Source organism: Orycteropus afer, unplaced genomic scaffold, assembly GCF_000298275.1.
Source record: "Orycteropus afer afer isolate SDZICR_OR568_19922 unplaced genomic scaffold, OryAfe1.0 scaffold00021, whole genome shotgun sequence".
NCBI lineage: Eukaryota > Metazoa > Chordata > Mammalia > Tubulidentata > Orycteropodidae > Orycteropus > Orycteropus afer.
This window is the reverse complement of record NW_006921608.1, coordinates 2057793-2076934: the sequence shown is the minus strand read 5'-3', so window position 1 is coordinate 2076934 and position 19142 is coordinate 2057793. Positions and strand designations below refer to the sequence as shown.

General features: G+C 38.0%; 1 protein-coding gene across 1 annotated transcript in view; it reads right to left on the bottom strand.

Annotated features, from left to right (window-relative positions):
• Positions 1-19142, bottom strand: part of NUDCD1 (NudC domain containing 1) — an 80377-nt gene that overhangs the window by 38416 nt on the left and 22819 nt on the right. Inside the window, exon 3 of the mRNA XM_007934768.2 lies at positions 2581-2766. Coding sequence (XP_007932959.1) covers positions 2581-2766 — 186 coding nt within the window. The remainder of the gene's footprint in view (positions 1-2580; positions 2767-19142) is intronic.

Here is a 19142-nt window from a genome sequence, read left to right as displayed (position 1 = left end):
AGATCTCTGGAATCCATTCTAAATGTTTCCACAAACAGAAAGAGAAAATAAAACCCTCAAGTACTTACATCGGAGATGAAACATGAAGATAGGTTTTTGATTGGTTGAATGGGTTTTGCTTTTGTTTGGAAGGGACAATGGGAGACAAAAAGGATTTCTGGTGGTATAGTGGTTCAGCGCTCGGCTGCTATCTGATAGGTCAGTGGTTCGAAACCACTAGTTGCTCCTTAGGAGAAATATGTGGTAGCCTGCTACTGTAACGATGACAGCCTTGCCAGCCCTACGGGGCAGTTCTACCCCATCATGAAGAGTCACTGTGAGTAGGGGTTCAACTCAGCAGCAATGGGACACTGGAGACAAAAGGGGAGGAAGGCAAATGACTACTTGTTTCTTCAGAGGGCAATCATCTCCCCTGTGTATTCCATCTGCCAAGGGCCACGTGTATCGTTTCCATTTATGCTGTTTAAAAAAGGTATTTGCCATGAATAAGTCCTTGGTTTTGCAAAATTCTATTATGTGATCCCTGGTTACTTTTTCCAAGTACCCATGCTGCTTCTTTGTTTCTAACTTTTACACTCCAATCACTAGCAATTATGAATGCATGTTGCCTCCATGTTTGGTCAATTTTACTCTGCAGAAGTTGGTAAAAATCTTTAGTGTCTTCATCCTTGGCTTTAGTGATTCATGAGTAAATTTAAATGTAGTATTATCTGGTCTTTCTTCTAGGCATACCCATATTATCCTATCACTGACAGCATTGTACTTCATCACAGAACTTGAAAAGTTCTTTCTGATGATGAATGCAACATAATTCTCCTTTCATCTGTCATTCCTGAATAGTAGACAACATGATGTCTGATTCAAAATGACCAAAACCGACTGGTTTTCATTTCAACTCATTAATGCCTGTGATATCGATCTTTATGCATTCCATTCCATTACTGACAACTTCTTGTCTTTCCTACTCTCCCTTAAAGCCAACAGAATACACTCACTCAGCTTGACAGCAGATAAATTCTTAATCATCTTTATCCTGCCAATTATTCTCTAAACCTCTTCCAAACTTTTCAGGTAGTGGTGCTACACCATATGGCCTTATTTAAAAAGAAAAATAAATAAATAATAGTTATTACTGGAGATCAGTGCAGAAAACATCATAGTGTTCAGATAACATCTAAAACTAGGAATGAAACTGTTTCCGTATACTGGTTATTGTTTTGGTTGTTTACTGTGGATTTTTTAAATTTTTAATTTTTTGCTTAGTTTTTTGAACATACAACTGAGTAAGATACGTAAACCAGTCAGTGTAATTTTAGCAAGAGAGATAAACCACTCGGTTCTAAGGCTTAACTGGTTTTTCTGAAATAAAATTTAAGCCTGTTTTTGTGGGCATCTGTTCATACAATAAAAATATTTTGTAAGATGTAAATATATTGAGCTTGTAACCCTTAATATACCCAGAACCAAAGGCTACCTGCTAAGATTTAGACTGTACCAGTATAGCAATATATTTATTAGTATAATTCAAAGGAGCTGAAAGTAAGACATTCTTCAATCACAAACTCAGCATTATTCTTTTCTACTTTCAAAAACCGTGGCTCTGGAGAGATTAATTTCTTATCTATTACTGTTAAAATCCAAACCTCCAGATTTAAATCTGTTCAATTGAAAAAAAAAAAAATTCCAGAAAAATAAAATGGTATCTTAGAAGGTGGTATAGAACTGCCCTTGGTAAGACATTAAGTAGGGTATACTCTGGTAAACTCACTATTTGACCAATGTAAACACACAAGTAAATCTAGTGTGAGGGTAGAGGAAAAAAGATATCCCAATGTAATTCTTTGGTCAACTCCTCTTCAAGAAGAAGTCAATGTCAATGTTTAGTGGAGTGTTTTACAAAACCCACTGCCATCGAATCGATTCTAATCCGTAGCCACACTCGTTGAGTTTCTAAGGCTATAAATATTTACGGAAGTAGACTGCCTCATCTTCTTCCCATGAAGCTAGTTGGTGGGTTAGAACCACTGACCTTCTGGTTAGCAGCCAAATGCCTTACACACTGAGCCATCAGAGCTCCTTTTTACACATACTACAAAAAAAACAAACTCACTGCCACTAAGTCGATTCTAACTCATAGCGACCCCTCCTTGGGTTTCCAAGGCAGTATCTCTGTGAAAGTAGATTGCCCAGTCTTCCTTCAGAGGAGTGGCTGGTGGGTTTGAACTACCAGCCTTCTAGTTAGCAGTCAAATGCCCTAAGCACTATGCCACCAGAACTCCCATTACACATATAAAGCACTCTGTAAATATTTCCTAAATAAATGAATGCAACTCTTGGTAACTGCAATGACCAAAACAGGAATGGTTCCATGGTCAACATACCAGTACTGTAAAAGACATATATTATATAATTTAACTAAAGAAAAAGAAATTCAAAACATCACATATTAAAATAAACAACAGATAATACCTTACCTATCTTCTGAAAAGTGTTATTTAAAAAAAGTGAGATCTAATTTATTTATACTTTCTGGACTTTGCATAAGAAGTCTTAAGAAAACAAACAAAGTAACACCCTCACCTCCCATTTTTCAGAAGCATTATTTCCACGTTCACCTGTTGCAATGAGATATAATCTTCCAGTTCCATCTGATAAGGTAACCCAGGTAGAAGAAGTGAAATGAATAGATGCACAAAGGCGATTGTCATACACTGTCAAATCTGCAGGAAGTCGAAACACCTCTCGTGGTTTCCCTAAGGCAGTATCCTAAAAAGAAGTCAAACATTATGAACTCATCCTTAGCTTTCCTGGATTCATACACACAAAATAAGTATCTACAGTGTACTGGTTTGAAAATACCATATGTTCACAAACTCTGATAATCCTCTTTTCACGAGAGGGAGGCTAATCCCTCTTTCTTTCAGTAGTGGGTTATATTCGTGACTCAATTCTAACAAAATATGGCAGAAATGACAGTATCTGATTTCTAAAACTAGGTAATGAAAAGACAGCACATCTTCCACCTTGCTCCCTCTTTTGGATTCCATGCTCTTAGGGAGGTTAGTGACCATGTCTGTGGAGAGACCTATAATGGGAGACAACTGAGGTCTCTTACCAGTAATAATTTCCAGTTAGTGAGAAAAAAAGGGACAATTACTAGTACTGGAACCACTATCTTTTGGAAAACAGATTATTGTACTTTTCCCCACACACTATACACAAAAAATATTCCATATAACAGATAGATTAAGATTTGACAGCAAATAACAACAACCAACGTTTCTAAAAGAAATGTAAAAGAACTTTATTAGAAAATATAATATTGTTATAACTTCATGGTGAAGGAAATGGTTCCTATGCAAAATTAAGAGACAAGTAGGACACAAGAAAAAAATATTTGCCACAAATATCACACATAATAACAAAAAAAGAGTCCTTAAAAACCAACAAGAAACATATGGAAATGGAAAAGGAATATGAACAGGAAAACCATGATTTACAAAAAAAAAAAAACTGGCCAAAGTATTCAAGTACTTGTTTTTCACACTGAGCAATTTATATGTCAGCAATTATACATCATTTTAAACATACTTTAAATAAAATGCACCTCTTTCCTAAAAGCAGTTGTTGCAAAGTGAAAGCTTCTAGGGCCTCCTCTGCCCCAGGTCCCCATCACTGATCTTCATATGTTGTTCTTCTTAGCTGCCACCCAGCTGACCCTTGACTCATGACGACCTCATGCACAAAAGAACGAAACGATGCCTGGTCCTGTGGCACGCTATGACAGTTATGCATTGGACCACTGTGTTGCACAGGGCTTTTACTGGCTTATTTTCATCACCAGTCTTTTCTTCTCAGTCTGTCTTGGTCTGGAATCCTTGCTGAAACCTGTTCAGCATCCAAGCAGCATGCAAGCCTCCACTGACAGATGGGTGACGACTGTGTACAATGTGTACTGGCCGGGAATCGAACCCAGGGCTCTCCCCCAGGGAAGGTGAGAATTCTACCACTGAAACTTCACTGCCCCTGCTCCTAATCTAGGGCACCATTATGAGGAGCAACTCAGAGCTAAAACCTGTTAAATCACATTCTTCACTTCGTACACAATTAGAATGCTAGGTTTAAGTCTCATATGTGGCTCACGGGCCATTTTCTTCTAAACACAAAATTCCACATGACAGAGATTGCCAGAAGTCTGATTATAAGATAAATTGGTATGATACTCAATAGAATGATTAAGATACTCAGGTATATACACCTGAAGCTGAAATTAATTAAAGTACAAAAGAAAATACACGAGTATCTCTCTTACTCCAGTTAAATGATATTTTTTTTTTTAAGAGGAAGTAACCAAAATGTTCCTGATTTTTGAAATCAAATCTAATTCTCAAAAGGTAAATTTTAATTTTAACTGGACTTTAAGCAAAAAAATATATATACATATATGTTCTTCCAGAAATCCTTAATGAGAGCATTATTTTTGAATAAACTCCACTGACAGTTTTCTAAGTGTTAATAATTTTGCCCAACATTACTAGCATTTATAATACCCAGGTCTCATCCAGTCATTTTCTTCTTCCTCACAAGAATATCACAAGGGTAATATAACTACATTCACAGCTGTTGAAAACCATTCTGAGGTAACATCTCAAAGTTGATTTGCAAAGGATTACAATTTCATTGATGAATGGAGCAGTTACTGAATGATTCCTTTGTACTTATTAGGCCATACTATTATATTATATACAGTATTACATTATACTATGTCTAATACTTGTACAGTATACAAGTATTATATTAAATGAAGTTCTCTTTTTACCATCTTATTTAATTGTCACCAAATACTATGAAGTTGAAATTATTATCCCTACTTTTAACAAGACAGAGAGATTCAAGACTATCATACATTTGCCTAAAACACCACAATGGGAAAGTGGTTGAGCCAAGTTTTAAATTGTGGTCCACCTCAGTCCAAAAGCTGGTATTTCTTCTGCTACTTCACATTTTCTTGAAAACAGATCACCTTCCAAGTATTTCTAAATAAGCATACCTCAGATCTCATAACTTCTAGACTACAACAACCACCACAACAAAAAACAACTATGAATTCAAGTACCATACCCAGTTTTTCTTTAATGTGAAAATATTGTGTGCAAACAACATTGTAAACAAATAAAAAAAGGTATTCATAATAAATTTTATCTATACCTATGGAAAACATTTCTAAACAACTGTTTGAGGGGCATTTTAGCTGCAGTTACTAGCAGACAAGCCTAGAATTAACAAAGTCTGTTTCTAATACATACACATTTATAGATAGGGCTATTCTAGTTGTTATTATTATTTTTTAATGTTTCAAGTAAGATTAGAGGTGCATAGTATTTACCAATACTTTTAAACACTGAAATACAAAACTTTTGTCATTTTAAAAGGATTAATTTTTTTCTGGATAAAGGATGAATGATGAATAATTTTATCTGGAAGAAAGAATATAAAAACCTTTCTTCTCCTTTTACTTTTTTGTGAAAGCCTGAAGAAAAAAAATGTTTTTAATTCACTGCTATAGGAGTAACGTCTCCATACAATGCTTTCAATAATGCATTAGTCACACATAGTTCTAAAAACATAAACCTCCCTTTTATTTTTCCTTTAGATGCTCTGGTGGCATGGTACCTAAGGCATTTGACTGCTAACCAGAAGGCTGGTGGTTCAAACCCACCAGCCACTCCTCAGAAGGAAGACTGGGTGAACGACTTCTGTAGCGATACCACCTCAGAAACCCAAGGAGGGGTCACTATGAGTTGGGACTGACTCAACGGCAGTGAGTTTGGTTTTCTGAGTTAACCAGATAAATACATGACTCCCTATTAACAAACCCTTACCTGTAGTAAACTGGATGGACGTAATGGCATACAACTAAGCTGGACTAAAAAGCAATAGTAATCTATACCCAGATACATAGGCTCTCGAATACAAGCTTACAACTGGAATACCAAACCCACTGAGGCATCATGTGATGATTCTCATTCTTAGCAGAAACAAGCTAGCTTTTCAGGTAAATGACAAAAATATGATAGAAATAATTAAGGAATAATTTTAAATAATTAAGGAATATTAATAAATTAAACACATTATTTCAAAAATGAAGCATGACAAATTACATAATAAAGAACCAAATTTTAAACATACTATAATTTTGCTTCAGTAAGATTTTACTTGATGTGATATTAATGATACTGTTTGATAATTTTCACATTCTGTGGGATCACCTTTCCTTGGAATGGGTAAAAATATGGAATTCTTCCAGTCAGGTGGCCAGGTAGCTGTCTTCCACATTTCCTGGCACAGACGAGTGAGCACCTCCAGCATGGCACCCATTTGCTGAAGCTTCTCAGTGGGTACTCTGTCAATTCCCAGAACCCTGTTCTTCGCCAGTTCCTTAAGTGCTGCTTCAACCTCTTCTTCAGTGCCATTGGTTCTTGATATGTCACCTCCTGAAATGGATGAGCATCAACCGATTCTACTTGGTACAGTGATTCTGTTTATTCCTTTCATCTTCTTTTGATGTTCCCTGCATAATTCAGTATTTTGCCCGTAGAATCTTTCTATATTGCAACTTGACACCTAAATTTTTCTTCAATTCTTTCAGCTTGAGAAATGCTAAGTGTGTTCTTCCCTTTTGGTTTTTTAATTCCAGGTCTTTGCACGTTTTATTACAATAACTGTCTTCTTGAGCTGCTCTTTGAAATCTTCTATTCAGCTCTTTTACCTTGTCATGTCTTCCATTTGCTTTAGCTACTCTCTGTTCAAGAGCAAGTTTCAGAGTCTCTTCTGACATCCATTTTGGTCTTTTCTTCCTTTACTGTCTTTTTAATGAGTTTTATAGCTTTAGCTTTCTTCATGTATGATGTTCTTGATGTCATCCCACAATTCCTCTGGTTTTTGGTCATCGGTGTTCAGTGTGTCAAATGTATTCCTCAGATGGTCTCTAAATTCAGGAGGGATATAATCAAGGTCATACTTTAGCTCTTGTGGATTTGTTTTAATTGTCTTCAGCTTCAAGCTGAGCAGTTGACAGTCTGTTCCACAGCAGCTCCTGGCCTTGTTTTGCCTAAAGATACTGAGCTTCTCCATTGCCTCTTCCACAGATGTAGTAGATCTGTTTCCTGTGTATTCCATCTGGTGAAGACCACATGTATAGCTGCCATTTATATTGTTGAAAAATGGTATTTGCAATGAATAAGTCATTGGTCTTGCAAAATTCTATTATAGGATTCCAGTGTCATTTCTATCACCAAGGGCATATTTTCCAACTACTTGTGATTCTTTTTTGTTTCCAACATTTGTATTCCAATCACCAATAATAACCAACACATCATAATTGCATGTGTGGTCAATTTCAGACTGCAGAATCTGGTAAAAATCTTCAATTTCCTCATGTTTGGCTTTGGTGGTTGGTGTGTAAATTTGAATATTAGTAGTATTAACTGGTCTTCCTTGTAGACGCATGGATATTATCGTTATCACTGACAGCACTGTACTTCAGAATAGATCTTGAAACATTCTTTGTGATGATGAATGCCATGCCATTCCTCTTTAGTTTCTCATTCCCAGCACAGTAGATCATATGGTTGTCTGATTCAAAATAGCCAAAATCAGTCCATTTCAGCTCACTAATGCCTAGGGTATCAATCTTTATGCATTCCATGTCATTTTTGATAACTTCACATTTTCCTTGATTCATATCTTCCATGTTTCGATTATTAATGGATGCTTGCAGCTATTTCTTCCAATTTTGAGTCATGCCACATCAGCAAGTGGAGGTCCTGAAAGCTTTACTCCATCCACATCATTAAGGTTGATTCTACCCTGAGGCAGTAGCTCTTCCCCAGTTATATTTTGAGTGCCTTCCAACTTCAGGGGCTCATCTTCCAGCACTATATTGGACAGTGTTTCAGGGCTATTCATAAAGTTTTACAGTAATATACCAGATAGTGTTTTACTGCTATTCATAAGGTTTTTACTGGCCAATTCTTTGAGAAGTGGGTAGCCCCCATTCCTTCTTCTGATCCTGTCTTAGTCTGGAAGCTCTGCTGAAATCTGTACACCATGGGTGACCCTGCTGGTATTTGAGTGGCATAGGCTCCAGCCTTACAGCAACATGCAAGGCCGACAAACTGAATACTCTTTCTACCTTCTTTTGATGCTTCCTCCATCATTCAATATTTTGCCATTAGAATCCTTCAATACCACAACACAGGGCTTGAATTTTTTTCTAAAGTTCTTTCAGCTTGAGAAATGCCAATCGTGTCCTCACTTATGATTTTCCAACTCCAGGTCTTTGCCCTTCTCATTATAACCTTTTACTTTGTCCTCCTGACCTGCCCCTTTGAAATCTTCTGTTCAGCTCTTTTACTTCTTCATCTCTTCCATTTGCATTAGCTACTTCCCATTTAAGAGCAAGTTTCAGAGTCTCTTCTGATATCCATTTTGGTCTTCTCTTCTTTTCCTGTCTTTTTAATGGCCTTTTGCTTTCTTCATGGATGATGTTCTTGATGTCATCCCTCAACTTGCCTGGTCCTTAGTCTCTGGTGTCCAATGCAACATTATCTATTCTTCTGATGGTCTCAATTCAGGTGGGATATACTTGAGGTCATATTTTGGTTCTCATAGACTTCTTTAAATTTTCTTCAGCTTCAATTTAAACATACATATGAACAACTAATAGGCTGTTCCAGGCCCCTGGCCTTTTTCTGACTAATGATATTGAGCTTCTCCATCATCTCTTCCCACAGATGTAGTCGATTTGATTCCTACGTATTCCATCTGGAAAGGGCCATGTGTATATTTGCCACTTATGTTATTTTAAATAGGTATCTGCAATAAATAAGTCATTGATGTACAAAATTCTATTGTGCACCAAAAAGAATTGGTCAACATTCAGTCATTTCAGAAAGTAGCATATGATTAAGAATGATGGTACTAAAGGAAGAAGTCCAAGCTACACTGAAGGAATTGGCAAAAAACAAGGCTCCAGGAACTGACCAAATACCTCCAAGGATGTTTCAACAAATGAATGCAGTACCAGAGGTGCTCACACATTTACACCAAGAAATCTGGAAGACAGGTACCTGGTCAACCAACTGGAAGAGATCCATGTCTGTGCCCATTCCAAAAAAAGGTGTTCCGACAGTATGTGGAAATCATCAAATAATATCATCAGTATCACATACAAATAAAATTTTGCTAAAGATAATTCAAAAATAGCTGCACCAGTACATCAACAAGGAACTGCCAGAAATTCAATCCAGATTCAGAAGAAAGCCTGGAATGCAGGATGTCACTGCCGATGCCAGATGGATCTTGACTGAAAGCAGAGAATACCATAAAGATGTTTACCTGTGCTTTACTGAGTACTGTAACAGCATTCAAATGTGTGGATCGTAACAAATTACGGATAACATTGCAAAGAACGGAAATTGCACAACACTTAATTATGCTCATGAGCAACCTGAACAAAGACCTAGAGGCAGTCACTGAGATAGAACAAGGGGATACTTACTGAGTAGTTTAAAATCAGGAAAGGTGTGCATTAGGGTTTTATCTTCTCACCACACTTATTCAGTAACCTGATAAGCTCAAAAGACCTCCTTAAAGTGCTGAAGAACAAGGATGTCACTTTGAAGATTAAGGTGGGCCTGATCCAAGCCACAGTATTTTCAATAGCTTCATGTGCATGTGAGAGTTGGACAATGAATAAATAAGACTGTAAAAAAACTGATGCATTAGAACTGTGGTTTTGGCAAAGAATAGTGAATGCACCTACTGCTAGAAGAATAAACAAGTCTGTCTTGGACAAAGTATAACTGGAATACTCCTTAGAAATGAGAATGGCCAGGCTTCACCTCACATATGTTGTCAGAAGAAGGGAGTAGTCCCTGAAGAAGGATGTTGATTGGGTAAAATAGAAGGTGAGTGAAAAAGAGGAAGAGGCTGATTGACACTGTGGCTGCAAGGATGGATTCAGGCATGGCAATAATTGTGAGGATGACACAGGACAAGACTGTGTTTTGTTCTGCTGTCCACAGTGATGCTATGAGTCAGAGGCTCAACAGCACCTAACAACAACAACAACAAATTTTTGCTTTCCTTAGGTATTTTCTACTTCCTAAGCACACTTCCTCCCAAATGGCATTTCCCTTTATAAAATTAAAGTTTATAAGCCTACAAATTAATCTTACTTAAAAGTAAAATGTCTCTACAAAATTGTGTGCTGAACTACTGCCACCTGCTGGCTCCTGAGAAAGTCTGAAGATAAGTAACTGCTGGACTTGGACCCTACAGCTTCACTTTCTCTAAGGATACTATTTAGGCCACAAATAGTAAGGATGATCATTGGTACACCAGGCATAGGAAAAGTGCTTCTCTGGAATTTGTGTATGTTTGCATTTGACTCAAAGAAAAATTCAGACAAATGGATATAGAACAGCTCTTTTCTGTTAACTAAAAGTCAGTGTCTAGTCAGGAGCCAAGACTTCCCACTTGCCCCAATACAGAAGCTCAAAAAGTAGGATGATTTCTTTTGTTGCTGATCAGAAAAAAAGGTTAAGACAAAAGTGTCACAGTCTTCTGTACCATAGGTACAGGGTTTGTCAAAACTTGGTCACTTTACTACAAACAAAATCATCTAAGGTGCTTTATAAAATAGACATTCATGGGACATGACAAATCCTGATAGACTGAATCAATCATTGGGACTGGTTGCCCTACAACTTGCTTTTGTTTTAACAGATTACTCCAAAGAATTCTGATGTGCAAACACTGAAAACTAAAGACAAAATCTGAATTAATTAAACAGAAAATAAACTAAAAAGAACTCCAACTACAGTTCTCAAAAAATATATAAATAAAATCCGTAGAGGCTAAGGCATTTGACTGCTAACCAGAAGGCTGCAGGTTCAAACCCACCAGCCACTCCGCAGAAGGAAGACTGGGCAATCTACTTCCGTACAGATGTCATTGTTGTTGTTAGGTGCTGTCAAGTTGTTTCCAACTCATAGCGACCCCAAGCACAGCAGAACAAAACACTGCCTGATCCCATACTAGCTCAATGATCCTTGCTATACTTGAGCCCATCATCACAGCCACCATGTCAATCCATCTCCTTGAAGGCCTCCCCCTCTTTCATCGGCCCACCACCTTACCAAGCATGACATCTTTCTCCAGGGAATGGTCCCTACTGACAACATGACCAAAGAAGGTGAAACAAAGTCCGGCCATTCTCGCTTCCAAGGAGTATTTCGGCTGCACTTCCTCCAGGACAGATCTGTTAGTTCTTTCAGGAGTTCATGGTACTTTCAGTATTCTTTGCCAGCACCACAAAAAAGCATCAACTCTTCCTCTGTCTTCCTTATTCATTGTCTAGCTCTGACATGCCTATGAGGCAACTGAAAACACCATGGCTTGTGTCAGGCACACCTTTGTTCTCAAGGAAACATCTTTGTTCCTCAACATTTGAAAGATGTCCTTTGCACCTGACTTGTCCATTATACATCATCTATACATCGTCTAATGTCCTGACTGCTGCTTCCATTGGCATTGATGGTAGAACCAAGCAATGTGAATTGTTTGACAACCTCAATCTTTTCTCCATTTATCATGATGCTGTTTATAGGTCCAATTGTGAGGATTTTTGTTTTCTTTATATTGAGACGTAATCCATACTGCAGACTGTATTCTTCAATCTTCATCAGTAAATGCCTCAAGTCTTCCTCACTTTCAGCAAGCAAAGTTGTGTCATCAGCGTATCACAGATTGTTAATGATTCTTCCTCCAATCTTGATGCCATGTTTTTCTTCATATAAAGCAGCTTCTTGGATTATGTGCTCAGCATATAGATTGCATTTAAGTATGGAGAAAGGATACAACCCTGATGCACTCCCTTCTTGATTTTAAACCATGCAGTGTCCCATTTTTCTGTTCGAACAACAGCCTCCTGGTCAATGTACAGGTTCCACATGAGTAAAATGAAGTTCTGGAATTCCCATTCTTCTCAATTGTTATGATCCACACAATCAGATGCTTTTGCAGTCAATAAAACACAAGTAAACATCTTTCTGGTATTCTTTGCCTTGAGCCAAGATCCATTTGACAGCAGCTATGATAACCATTGTTCCATGTCCTCTTCTGAATCCAGTTTGCATTTCTGGAAGTTCCCTGTCAATATACTGCTGCAACCAATTTTGAATTATCTTGAGTAAGATCTTACTTGTGTGCAATATTAACGATACTGTTTGTTCCCACATCCTGTGGGATCACCTTTCTTTGGTATGGCTCTTCTAGCCATGGTCTTTTTAACTCCCACAAAAGATGACTGGGTGGAACTATGTAAACATGAAGTGTTCTGTGGTCTACCAAAAGTATTGAATAGCTTGTTAGTAATGTAAATAAGGTACATGGCATCCTTGTGGGGGTCACTCAACTCACTGCCATCAAGTCACATCCTATTCATAGTGACCCCGCCTTGGGTTTCTGAGGCAGTATCACTACGGAAGTAGATTGCCCAACCTTCCTCCCAAGGAGTGGTTGATGGATTTGAACCACCAGCCTTCTGGTTAGCAGTCATATGCTTTAGGCACAATGCCACCAGAACTCCTCTTGTGTGGGGGTAGGACTATGGAAATAAGATGTATGGAACCCTAATGTGGGGATTGATCAGTTTTGTCATTCTGCTAGGCTTAAAATGAGCCCTCCCAGAGGCAGAGTGGGTGTCTCACTATAATCAAGACAGAACAGCTGGGAGTGGAGCACATCCTTAGACCTGAGATCCCTGCACTGAGATGACAGCTGAGATGATAGCTGAGATGACAGCAAAGAGATAGCAGCTGCAGAACCAAGAGTCTAGCACGAGACAGAGCTGCAGGCTTCCCAGTTCACAGGGTAAGAAAGCTGAGTGCCTTTGGGCAGGAGGCTTGCTGGTAGAGTGGGGTACACCTAGGTTCACCTATCAGCAGAGCTAAGAGCTTTGTAACACTTGCCTGAGCAGGGCTAAAGCCAGGTGAAGAGGCCAAAGGCCACAGGGCTGGATGCCTGTGGGCATGGCAGAGGGGAAGCTGTCCTGATCAAAGAATTTTATCCTGAGCATGTTCCTGAACCTGAATTGTAACATGTTGCTTCCCTAATAAACCCCATAATTATGAGTATTGTCTGTGAGTTCTGTGTGGCCCCTGCAATGAGTTATTGAACCTACCAAAGGAGTAGTAAGTGTGGTAGGAGGGACCGTTGGACTCAAAATCGGTAAAAAGGTTGGACGGTGGCAGCATGCCTGACTTCTGCCTTATGGGAATCAGCTTTGGCCGTCTGCTCTTGATCCTTTTTTCTCCTCATGAAGTTGGAGGTCAGAGGAGGTTGCTGACCCACACCCTTTTTGCAATAGTAACTGTCAAAAACAGAATCTAGCACTTGTCAAAAGAATAATATACTCTCATCAAAAAGGATTTATGAACTCACAACAAATTCTTCATCACAATCGCCTATAGTTGCTGCACAGGCAGCTTTGAAATCACTGAAAAGGCTTTGAGTCTTTTCTTGTATTAAAGTACCATATGCACCTGTTCTGACATACCTATAAATTCGACTTAAAGATACCTTGAGAACACAGCTCTAACCCAAGGACTGCTTGTATTTTAGGAATTGAAGGAATTAGAAATGAAGGAATTTAAGAACTACATCAATCTAATTCATTACGATGATGATTAAGTAGAAATAGGAACATTCTTCAGGTTCTCCTTTCCCAGTCTCTATACTATTAACTTCACCAATAGAAAAGTGATGCACTAAAACAATTCTTACAGCCTTGTGTGAGTCAAGACTGAAATATTCAGCAATGTTGTAAATAGTCACTCTAAACTGACCATGGTGGGAGCATTTAAACCACAGAAATGGACTTTTTCACCCTAGAGAGCTGGGTTTTCAACATTTATTAGCATACCCCTGAGCATATATCTTCATTTGTCTGCTGTATGTGGTCCATTTTAGAGCCTGCTATACTCAGCAAAAGTTTAAAATATAAACTGACTCAGTTCAATTTTAATCGTAACAGAAAAAGATATAAAATTCAACATTCAGAATAAAAATTAAAGCTGAATTTTTTAAATCTTTGTTGGGCCCAAAAGGTACTTATGTCTGCCTGGACAATACTACACAGCATTTTTTGTCTAATATTTATTTGCCAGTAACAAGATAAGTCAGTAGAGTATTGCAACACTCTGACACTAGACCAGCTCAAATCCGGATACCACCTCTTACTAGCTGTTTGACTTAGATAAGTTACTTACCTTTCTGTGCCTTAGTTCCTCACCTATAAGATGTGGATAATGACAGTATAAACCCCATAGGGTTGTTGTGAAGATTAAACAGTTAATACATATAAGGTATTTAGAACAGTTCTTGATACTCAGTATGCATTCAATAAAGGGTGGCTGGTATAATTATGATTTATTCTTGTACAGTTCAACTGTTCTTAAATGGGGGTATAAAGGTCAGCCAGAGACTGTCTCTCATAAGGTGCTGTACCCTGAGGTCTATGCTAATTATGTCTCTTTATACTGGTATAATGTCTTCTACTCTTCAAAACATTTTCACAGACCTTACTTTAACTTTTCAAAAACGTTATCATCATACTCATATTTTACATGAGGAAACAAAAGCCAGGAATATACAGAATGACCACTGCATCTTTTTTGACAGCTTTCAAACATTACCATGCAACAGCGATCTGTATACTGACCTTGGCATCTAAAAAGCATACCATTTGATAAGCACTAGAATGTATGTTAAAAGGAGGTCTGGTGAGGTAGTGGTTAAGGCATTTGTCTGTTAACGAAAAGCTAGTAGTTATTTCCAAACACCAGCTGCTTTGTGGAAGAAAGATGAGGCAGTCTGCTTCCATAAAGATCTACAGCCTTGGAAACCAACTGGAGTTGTTGTGAGTCGGAATCAATTTGATGGCAGTGAGTGAGAGTATATGTCACAGTAACCTACCATAATTAACAAGCTACAAAGAAGTTACCTGGCAGATTTAATGAAGTGTTTAGGCTCCTTTCTACTAATAACACTATATTCCTAACATTGGGCATTGGAACTGCATCACACATACCACAAAATAATCAATGGGAGAGTAAAATGAGATTATAAACATGCACTGTGTTGTTGTTATTTGCTGTCAAGTCAGACCTGAATCATAGCGACCTCTCCTTGGGCTTCTGAGGCAGTATCACTACAGAAGTAGATTGTCCAAATTTCAGATTTGCCATGATGTCATTCATTTTCCTGATTCAGAGAAATTTTGCTAGCAAACTTTATGGTATAACACATACTACCAATAGGCTCATTAAATAATAAATATTTGTTAAAGGAAAACTTTCATACACATATACAACTCTATATCAAAATCTATTTGGTAAGGGAGAAAAGAGCATAGCCAGTAATAAACATGTATCTTCTCTTTATTTAGCTGGCTTATACACATCTTTGACCCAAACGGAAATTCAAAGTAGTATATGGTTCTAACAACAACAACAAAATAGGAACTAAGACTTAAGGGAACAAAAAAAACAAAGAATAACGTAAAATCTGCGAAACGCCACATAACATGGATAAACTTGGAGGACATTATGCTGAGTGAAATGAGACAATCACAGAAGGACAAATATTGTATTAGTTCACTATTATAAAAAGTCAAGGAAAGGTTTATATATGGAAGGAAACTTCATCGGTTACCAGGAATGGGAGGGGGAGGAAGAGAACATTGTTAGATAGGTAGAGATAAGTATTGATTTGGGTGAAGGGAAAGGCAATGTACCAAAAGCGAGTGACCAACACAATAACACTAAGGAAAAGGAAGACACAGAGAGTTGCACGAGGGGTACAGACAACAAAGATAAACCCTTTTACATACACAATACTGCGTTATCAGTGATAACAAATATTAATCTATAGGTAAATAGAGTAGACAGGCTGAATGATCAGGTTATGTCTGGGCAAAAGGGAATACAGCCATGACCATATATAAATTTGGCAGACGATATCTCTACATACATATTTGTACATGCTATAAGAATGACTATGTAAACTAAAACTTACGGGGCAAAGTTATGATAACTTCTTAGGTACAGTCAACCACCCTGATGGACTGAGATGCTGGACCTGTAGGTTTGGAACCATGGTCAAAGGGGATATGAAGCTCAATTGGCGTAACATATTACACAAAAACATTGTTCTACATCCAACTTCTGTGTGTAGTATCTGGGGTCTTAAAAGACCGCAAGCAACCATCTAGGTGCAACAGTGGGTGCTTCCTTGTCCAGAGCAAAGTAGACTGAAGAAGACCAAAGATGCATGGAAACAATTAGTCCAAGGGGCTAGTGGACCATACGAACCTCAGCCCATATGACTATGAGACCCGAAGAATTAAATGGTGCCCAGCTACTACTGTCAATTACTCGGAAAGGGATCAGTGCAGAACAATGTGAAACAAAACTCAAAATCATAAAGAGGACCAGGTTTACCAGTCTGATAGAGCCTGGTAAGACCCCAGAGACTATAGCTCCTAGTTATCCTTCAGGTCTGGAATTGAACTCACTCCCATGGCTTCCAGCCAAACAACAGACAGGCACATAGGGTGAACATTTACATCAGGTAGATACACTTCTTAGAACAATCAATCATGGGAGAACAGTATTTGTACAGAGCTGCATGGAGCAGAGAGTAGCTAGCATTTGTACAGATAGATCAGGGGGCAGGAATGCACAGGAAAGAAGGACACAGAGAAGTGGAAAGAGAGCTGTTACACTGTGGGAAATTATAGTCAATGTCATGAAACAAAATGTGATTGAAATGCAGTATGGAAAATTAATTTGGTCTGTAAATTTTCACTCAAATAACAATATAAATTAAAAAAAAAAGGGGGGGGGAGGACAAAAGGCCAGATCCTATCTCCTCTGTCCCAATAAGAATTAGAATTTACTTGCCCATTGATTTGATTAGGTGTTTGAAGCCACTTGGAAGAAAAGGTTTTCATGACCAGGAAATGCCTTACATTCTGAGATAAACATTATATCCCCAATACAAGATTCAAACATTCATGGAGAAGAGATAGTTAAGAGGAAGATCCTATTAATAATGCAAGATTAACTCCAGAGAGTAAAAATAAGCTTTAAACAACTGTTATCCATTCAACAAACAAACATAATGATCAAGCCTTGTGCTGGGTGCTGGATGTGGCCTACAGCAGGGATTGGCAAGCTAGAGCCTATGAGCCAAATCTAACTCACAATCAGTTTTTACAAATGAAGTTTTATTGGAATACAGTTATGCTCATTTATCTAAGCATCGATGGCTACTTTCACATAACAGTGAAATTAAGTTGTTTGACATCTAGCCAGCAAAGTTAAAATATTTACTATCTAGCCCAATGCAGAAAAAAATCCACAGTCCATACAGAGCTGAGAACCAAATAAAGAACAAAAGAGTGGTCTGAATACTGCTGGGGGAGCATAAGGAAGATGTCAGCGCAAACATCCGATGAAGAAATGTTAAGTTTGTCTGAAGTACAGAAAAGTGGGTTCCAGGCAGAGTTAATCACATGGGAAAAGGCCCAAAGGGAACAGAGTAAAAGGCATGTCTCAGGAACTGAAATCACTCTGGAAGTGCTGTACTGTGGTGTACAACTAGAGAAGTAACAAAACAATAAGCTGGGGAAAAGGCATTTTAAACTGTATATGCCAATATGAAGCTTGAATTTTAACAATGTATGTCACTTGGTATATATACTTTGTGCATATACTTGAGTGTATGTGTGCTACTGAGTCAATTCTGACTCATAGCCACTCTATAGGACAGGATACAACTGCCCCATATGATTTCCCAGGCTTTAATCTTTAGGATAGCAGACTGCCACATCTTTTTTCCATGAAGCCACTGGTGGGTTTGAACCACTGACATTTTTTGTTTAGCATCCAAGTGCCTAACCATTGCAACACCAGGGCTCTTTCTGAGGTACACTACTACAATATAAACACACACACACACACACACACACACACAAACCTCATTGCCACAGAGTGTATTCTGACATATAGCGACTCCTTTTGGGTTTCCTAAGTGGTAAATCTTTACGGAAGCAGATTGCCCAGTCTTTCTTCCATGGAATGGCTGGTGGGTTTGAACTGCCAACCTTCTGGTTAGCAGCCAAATGCCTTAGGCACTACGCCACAAACACAGAAGTTGAAATAAGCTCCAAATTCAAGAGGAATGTTTACATTACAAAACACTGAGTAGGAATTGTTTTAAAATTACTGATTTCATAAGCTTGGTGCCAACAGGTCACACAGCACATGCACTATTGTTTATTCTGCAAACTACATATTAAAAAGTTTACATTTTGTCACAAAGGAAATATTAAAGGAATTTAAGCAGAAAAGCATAAGATTAGACAGACAAATTAGACAGTATATCAAGTAAATGTGATGCAGAGGAGAGCTGCATGGAGCAGAGAGTAGCTAGGTAGCTATTAGCAGGCTACTCTGGTGGTATAGTGCCTAAGGCATTTGACTGCTAACCAGACAGCTGGTAGTCCAAACCACCAGCCACTCTGTGGAAGGAAGACTAGGTAATCTACTTTTGTAAAGATTTACCACCTCAGAAACCTAAATGGGGGTCGCTATGAGTTGGAATTGACTCAATGGCACTGTATTTGGTTGTTTTTGGAACTGTTTAAAACAAATATATTAACAACATATTAGAGAGTTTACTGTGTATGAAGAAGTAAAATACACTGAAAAAATAGTTCTAAAGGCAGGAGGGGAGGTAAAAAGAATTACAGAAGGTAAGGTTCTTATATTGTTTAAGTAGCATAATATTAATTAAAGACAGACTGAGATAAGAATGTTAAGAATAGATGTCAGAATCTATATATTAACCTTTAAAAAGAATACAAAGAGATTCAGACAAAAGCCAAAAGAGAAAATTAAATGGAATTTTAACAAACTAAAATAAACCTTAATCAAAAGAAAGCAAGAACAGAGATACAAACGGCCAAGAAACAGAAGGGACAAAGTGAAATTAATGAGATGGTAAAGCAA